This window comes from Dipodomys ordii, unplaced genomic scaffold (assembly GCF_000151885.1).
Source record: "Dipodomys ordii isolate 6190 unplaced genomic scaffold, Dord_2.0 Scaffold171, whole genome shotgun sequence".
NCBI classification, from domain to species: domain Eukaryota; kingdom Metazoa; phylum Chordata; class Mammalia; order Rodentia; family Heteromyidae; genus Dipodomys; species Dipodomys ordii.
The window spans coordinates 2193132-2200556 of NW_012267387.1; the positions used below are offsets into that span (position 1 = coordinate 2193132).

At 36.2% G+C, this 7425-nt stretch overlaps 1 protein-coding gene across 1 annotated transcript in view; it reads left to right on the top strand.

Moving 5' to 3' along the window:
- Positions 1–692, top strand: part of LOC105998735 (vomeronasal type-2 receptor 116-like) — a 46516-nt gene extending 45824 nt beyond the window's left edge. The window contains exon 8 of the mRNA XM_013033526.1: positions 642–692. Within this exon, the coding sequence (XP_012888980.1) occupies positions 642–692 (51 nt within the window). The remainder of the gene's footprint in view (positions 1–641) is intronic.
- Positions 693–7425: the final 6733 nt, after the last annotated feature.

A 7425-nucleotide genomic window follows, 5' to 3' on the forward strand; every position in this document is an offset into this window, starting at 1 on the left:
TTTGCCTGGTTGACTTTAGTTGAAATCCTCTGATCTCAGATATATGCACAAGAGTGGGGCACGGTGAGGTCCTAATGAAAATGTGTTTTCAGAATTTTGAGGAACCTCTATACTGATGCCTTTACAGACCCATGAACAGTGTAAGAGGTTCCTTTCCATACATCTCACTAGTATTGTTCATTTATTTGCTTTATGATTTCTATTTGAGATAAAATGAAATCTTAATGTAGGTCTCAGTTACATTTCATTTATGGTTAAGGATATAAAACATTCCTTCAGGTATCTGTAAATAATTTGTATTGCTGCTTTTGAGACCTGTCTAATTATTGGCTTATTTATAATTTGGATCTTTCATTTGATACTTCACTTTTGAAGTCTTTGGAACATCTGGATATTTTTCTTGTCTTGACTAGTTAGTGAAGATTTTCTACCATCCTTTTAGTTGTCTCAAGATTCTGATAATTGTTCTTTTTGAGCAGAAACTTTTAAGTTGTAATGTCCTCCATTCTTCAACTCTTGCTCATAAGGGATAGGCTATTAGTGTCATAATCAGTTTTTTAGTGTTTTGGTCTTTATGGTTATCATAGATATCAAATATAGCTCGTATTATAGTTTAACTTGTTTCTCTGCTTTGGTTTCAGGGTAAAGTTGGCACCGTGGGATGTGGTCTAAGGAATTTCTTCTACTTATAGTTTTTCAAAATAAGGAAAATGGGTTTTAGCCACTTTAATTTGGGGGGGGATAATTCAGGTTTTACTAAAACAAGACAAATTTTTTATTACTGATTAAAATTCATAAATTTATTTTCTTTTAAGTTTTTTGTGTCTTCCTACTTTAGCTTTTGAAAGTGCACCATGTCATTTCTTCAATGTTATAAAATTTACTGATATGTTTTCTCAAAGTATCTTTAATGACCTTTTGTGTTTCTGTTTTCACGTTACTTGCTTCAATCTTTTCTTCTTTTTTCATAGTCTAATCAAAACCTTTTCACATTTGGCCTTTCAAGAACCTCCTCTTTGTGTTATTGATTACTGTTATTTTATTTTTTTCTTGTTATTTTTTATTCCTACCAATTATTTCACCCATTCTACTAAATTTGGCTTTAGTTTTTTTTTAGTTACTTGAAATTCAGTTAAGTTTCTTTAATACTCAACTTTGTACAATGATTGTCAAAGTTTCCATTTAAAACAAGGAACTTGAAGGTATGGACAGTGTTGGGAAAGGTGAGAAAGAAAATTGAAGGTATGACAGTGAGAAACATTGTACTTATAAACTGACATGTTGAATTAAAACTTCTTTCTACCTTAAAAATAAAAAAGCTGGATGCCATTGAGTCATCCTTATAATCCTAGCTACTCAGAATGGTGAGATCTGAGGATCCCTGTTCAAAGGTATCCTAGGCAGGAAAGTATGTGAGATTTTTTTTTAATTGTGAAAACATCATAAAGAGGGATTACAATTACATGGGCAAGATAATGAGTACATTTCTTATCAAGCATTGTTGCCTCCTTCTTTGTTTCCCCTTCCCATCCCTTTCCATCTGCCCCCCGCCGCCCCCATATCTTCCCCCCCAAAAATTGTAAAGTTTGTTTTTCGACATAACAATTTCTACCCAATTAATCACCCCCAAACAGAAGTGGACCTGTGGCTTATGTGGTAGAATGCTAGCCTTGAGAAAGCCTTGAGAAAGCCTTGGGAGAAAGCCCAGGCTCTGAGTTCAAGCCCAAGGTCTGAGAAAAAATGGAGGGCTGGGGATATTCTACAAATTAGGGAAGTAGTTTAGCAGACTCTAGATTTGTGGTTCAACTTTGTATCCTAAGACAGTATCAGATAATTATCTGTGAGGTCCCAGAAAATAGTATTATATGATATACCTCATACACCCCATATATCATATATATCATATCATATCATACACAGTGGAATAATCTGAATTCCTCTGTTCTACAGACATGAATGGTGACTGGTCCAGTGGGAGGCAGCAAGAAAAATATTTGAATGTTAACCTAACTAGACAGTGGTACAAAGTACATTCTTTTAGGGAAACTCAGAGCCTTTTAATATCAAATGTTCCACTTGTACTGAGACGGTAGTTATCCTACTTTAGAAGCTCTGGAGCCTTCTCAGTCTACAAAAATGGAGAACTTTAAAACTGAAAGTTCTTCATATGGTTCCCCTTTAGGATATGTTTAGTTCAACAGGGGAAATGTAATTTACCTGGGAAAATTTATTACCTATTCCCAAATGGTACACATTTACTCTCCCCTCCTCATCTGGAAGAGGCACAATTATGTCATTAAGCTACCAAACATCTCTTTTGGATGGTGGTGAATTTCCTAATAACCATTATGGTCAAGGTAGGGCCAGAGGTAAAGAAAAGGTCAACTATCAGAGAGTCCAGGATCATATAATTTTACAGCTAAAAGGTGTGATTGAAATCCAGGTCCTCTGGTAAACGACCTCACTGCCGTCCAACTTTTAGTTCCTGATGCTCACAGGTCATGAGAAAAACTCAAAAGAGATGGAAAAATGTAGGAAGGGATCTTTAGCCTTCTTCATCAGGTATATGATCTGCTTATAAGAAACAAAGATGCAGCCAAGTGCTGGTGGCTCATGCCTGTAATCCTAGCTCTTCAGGAAGCTGAGTTCTGAGGATCATGGTTCAAAGGCACCAAGGACAGGAAAGTCCATGATATTTCTATGTCCAATAAAATACTGTCTCCCAAAGGCCAGATGTGAAATTGTGGCTCAAGTAGTAGAGCAGTAGAGCTTTGAGCAAAAGAAGTTCAAAAACATAGCCTTTATTTCAAGCATAAGGATCAGTACCAGGAAGAAAAGAATTAAAGAAAGAAAGAGAGAGAGAAAGAAGAAAGGATGAAAGCAAGAGAGGTAGAGTAAAAAGAAGGAAGGAAAGAGAAAAGAAAGAGAAAAAAGGAAGTGAAAAAGGGAGGGAGAGAAAGAAAACTCCTCTCCTCTTCTTTTTTTTTTGGGGGGGGGTCCAGTCATGGGGCCTGAACTCTGGGCCTGGGCGCTGGCCCTCAGCTCTTCAGCTCAAGGCTAGCACTCTATCACTTGAGCAACAGCGCCACTTCCGGCTTTTTTCTTTTTGCTTATGTGGTGCTGAGGAATTGAACCCAGGGCATCAGGCATGCAAGGCAAGTGCTATACCACTAAGCCACCTTCCTAGCCATCCTCTCTGCTTCTTAAATTGATTATCTGGTTTGCAGTTCTGATCCTGAGATTATGACATTAAAACAATATCCTGAGATTCTACTGCCCTGTTCTTAAGATTTATATACATTTTTATTTAGTCTTTATAACAACTTGCAAGTTATATCTTTTGATTCAATTTTACTAATGAATACACAGCTCAAAAAGAACAAGTAATTTGCTCAAGTGAAGAAACCCCATAGGCAGTACTACTGGGCAAAGTTCTAGCAGACACAGAAGTCTATGATTTGTGTATTGTGTTTTCCTCTTACAAAGATAATTTAAGTTAAGGGCTTGATCAAGCCATTCTCCCTCTAGAACACTTGTCTATAATATTTTCACTTCTTTCTCTGGGATCAATTTCTCTGAAATGAAATCAACTTAACCTCGGACTCAGTTTGCCTCCTATGTGGTTGGTCCAAGGGGAAGGTTGTAGGTAGAATTGACTATAAACTCTAATTGACCACACGATCCCAGGAGATACTTAATTGTGAACACCCATAAAAAGAAAATGGCCTTTATATGGCTGCGAAGAATGTCCATGGGATCCAGTGTTTGCTACATTTACTTGAAACAACAAAATAATGAATCCTTGTCTTTACATGAAGTGGACCCTAATCACATCCTTCTCTTGTTGCTCTTTCCCTTTCCTCTTGCTTAGGGACATACTTTCTTCTCTCTTGAATGGTGAGGTTAAAATGTGACCTCCTTAATTTTGACACTATTGACATATGGATCAAGAAAAGTCTTTGGATTGGAGATAGAAAGAGGTCATCTGTGCTGTACTCTTAGAAACTACTAGTTTCCAGAAGCCATGCCACTTCCCTAACCATGAAATCAAAACTGAACTCAGTTAATAACCCCTGGCCTCACTGGACATGGGTGGATCATGTCTATATCCTTAGCTACTCAGAAGGTTGAGATCTGAGGATCCTATTTCAAAACAAGCCCAGGCAGGAAAGTCTGTGAGGCTATTACTTCAGTTTTGATCACCCCAAAGCCAGAAGTGGAGATGTGGCTCAAGTGGTAGTATGCTAGCTTTGAGTGAAAAAGCTAAGTAACACTTACCAGGCCCTGAGTTTAAGACCCACTACTGGCACAAAAGAAAAATGAAAACAAAAAGCTTCATCTTGATATGCTTAGCTAGAAAGACTGTGGGGAGAATAAACAGTGCACTCTTGAAGTTATTTAGTGGAAACTGCCATCTTTGCTCTTCCTACATAATTCTCCATGTGTTCTCTCAGAAGAATAAAACATTTCTAGAGACTTTTTGAAGAAATGGCCATTGACTTGAAAAAATAAAAGAACTCTTAAATTGAAAGTGTCCATTTTTTTAAAGAGTGGGCTTGTATGTTTATATGTCTGTTTAAATTAATCTTAACAGAATAATTTATAGAACTGAGAAAATAGCATTTAGCATTTCTACTTATAGGCTATTATTGATGTAAATAAATCAGAAAATAAAACTTAAAGATGGGCAGATTGGCTTCTTTTCTCAAATATTTACTTAGTACCAATGCCCAAGTCATGGCTATTTTTATAAGAAAAATGATAAATGAACTATCTGCTGATACTACATTTCTGTTTGAGTTTTGAGAAACTTTTAATTCTACAGAGTTTTTCTTTATTCCTAAATTTGAATAAAGTTAAAATATGAAGAATAGCTGTCTACCGTTGCAATATTAATATCATTTGAGGTATTTTTGATTTTGTCATCCTTTGATAATTAAATTCTGGCTAGAGTAAGTTATGCAAAAAGTTTGAAAGTAACATTTTTCTTTGGCTCTCAGATTTGTCTGTGACAAATCTAAGCAAATGTGTCCACCAATAAGAGTATAATTTGAAGTAATGGAATACATAAACCAGAGGTGTCATTTTATATTCTTTAAATAGAGATATATTCCAAGTGTTTGTAGCTCACACATGTAATCATAGCTACTCAGAAGGCTGAAATCTGATGACTGCAGTCAAAGCTACCCAGGCAGGAAACTATCTGAGGCTCTTATCTCCAATTAACCAGCAAAAAGCTGGAAATAAACCTGTGACTCAAGTGGTGGAGTACTAACCTTGAGCAAAAAAGGTAAGGAACAGCACCCAGGCCCTGAGTTCAAGCCTCAGGACCAGTGATAACAAACAAAAGTATAGGTACAATATTGTAAGTATTTGGAAAGGATCAGAGGAAGGTAACTATGAGGACATAAATATGCATGTACCTATGGATTGCCAGTCTATTCTCTGGGGCTAGAACAGTACACTGTAATAGTAATTTTTATTATTTTTTGTCGGTTGTGGGGTTTGAACTCTGGGCCTGGGTGCTGTCCCTTAGCCCTTCAGCTCAAGACAAGGGTTTTCCCAATTGTTCCACAGCACCACTTCGAGTTTTCTGGTAGTTTATTGGAGATAAGAGTCTCACAGACCTTCCTGCCTGAGCTATCTTTCAACTGTGATCCTTAGATCTCAGTCTCCTGAGTAGCTAGGATTTTACAAGGGTGAGGTATTGGCGCCTGGCTTAGTAATTTGTAATTGAAGTGATTTGTAATTGAAGTTTAAAGTCAGTTGAGGTTTTAAAAAAGTGAATGAGAGTTCACTTTCAATTATACAGCAAAATGCTGGGCTGGAGGTTTGTCTCAGGTGGTTGAATACGAACCAAATAAGTAAGCTGAGCAGATCAAGTCCTGAGTTCTAAATAAGAAGAGAAAAAATACTACTGGCATTGACTTCCCTCCTCCCACTTGCACTACATTTTCCTTTCCTCTAGATTTAAACATGCCCTTTCTTTCCCTCTACTCCTTACTCATTCCTTCCTCAGTTGGTCCCTCAACATTGATGTTTCCAGGAATTTGTCCTCAGCCACCACCATCAGCTCATCCATCTTTCATAAAGCCAATCCAACTCTCTGCCTCTAGCTGCACTCCACTCAAATCTAGATGATCTAACTTCTCAGGGAAAAGTCACTCCCTTTTCCAAAATATGAATCATATGTATCTCCTGCAAAAAAAAAGTGAGGAAAGTCTCTATGTTAGTGACTGTAACTGATGGCATTGTCTGTTTACTATCCAGTTTTCCCACCACTTCTGACTGTGTCCCACAATTTACCTGATGGGAGACATGTGTGGGAAATGTGTATATCTGTATGCTATAGTATATAGACACAGATATATTATCTATAAATTACAGATACTATATGTAGATATTTATATATGCTATACAGATATACATATATATGCTATAGATATCTATATATAATATCTATATAGAATATCTATCTATCTACATATATCTATAGTATGTACTATGTATCTATCTCTCTATCTATATATATTATGGATCTCTCTATATAGTACATATTAGATATACATATGTGCTATCTATCTATGCTATATATAGTATATCTCTGTATATAATATAGAGCTATAACTATACTATATATACTATATCTATTTGGATACTACAATATTGATATAAATACCATATAGTTCTATAACATACCTCATAGGCACTATACACATATAATATCTATCTATATATAGATCTCTATCTACATCTCTATAGAGACCTACATATAGATACTGTATATAATATATGCATACTATATAGACAGGTAAATCTTATATATAGTATCTATACTAAGTATCAATTCTATATATTTAGTTTATAGTGTACTTACAAACTTATCTATGAATTTAACACATTGATTTAGCACTGATTTAGGCTGAATAAAGACCTTCAAAAGGCAAGGACATCCACACCTAAGAACATTGTGAATATGGCATCTTAACAGCAGAGGACACTTCATCTATGATGAAGTTAAAGATACTGAGGTGATGGATTGTCCAGGTGGGTCCAATGTAATCACAAGAGTTGTAAGTAGCCTAGGAGATGGAATTACCTCAAAGAATGTTCTGCTGGCTTTGACAATGACAAAAGGGACCACAAACTAAAGCATGTGAAGTGGCTTCTGAGATGGAGTTGTCCTGGGAACAGATTCTCCCCTGAAGACTCCAGAAGGAAAATTTAAGTGAATAGATTTGGGTTGGTAAAAGCCTCTATGTCTATGATAACTTCTTACAGTGGTAACAGGCAATCGATACCTGTAGCTCATTGGAAATATAAATGATGTGTGGCTTAATTCATCATGACATGTTTCTGTAACCCAGCACTTCTTTGATATGTTCTCTTTGTCACTCCATTACTCACTTATGCTAGCTCTCCTCT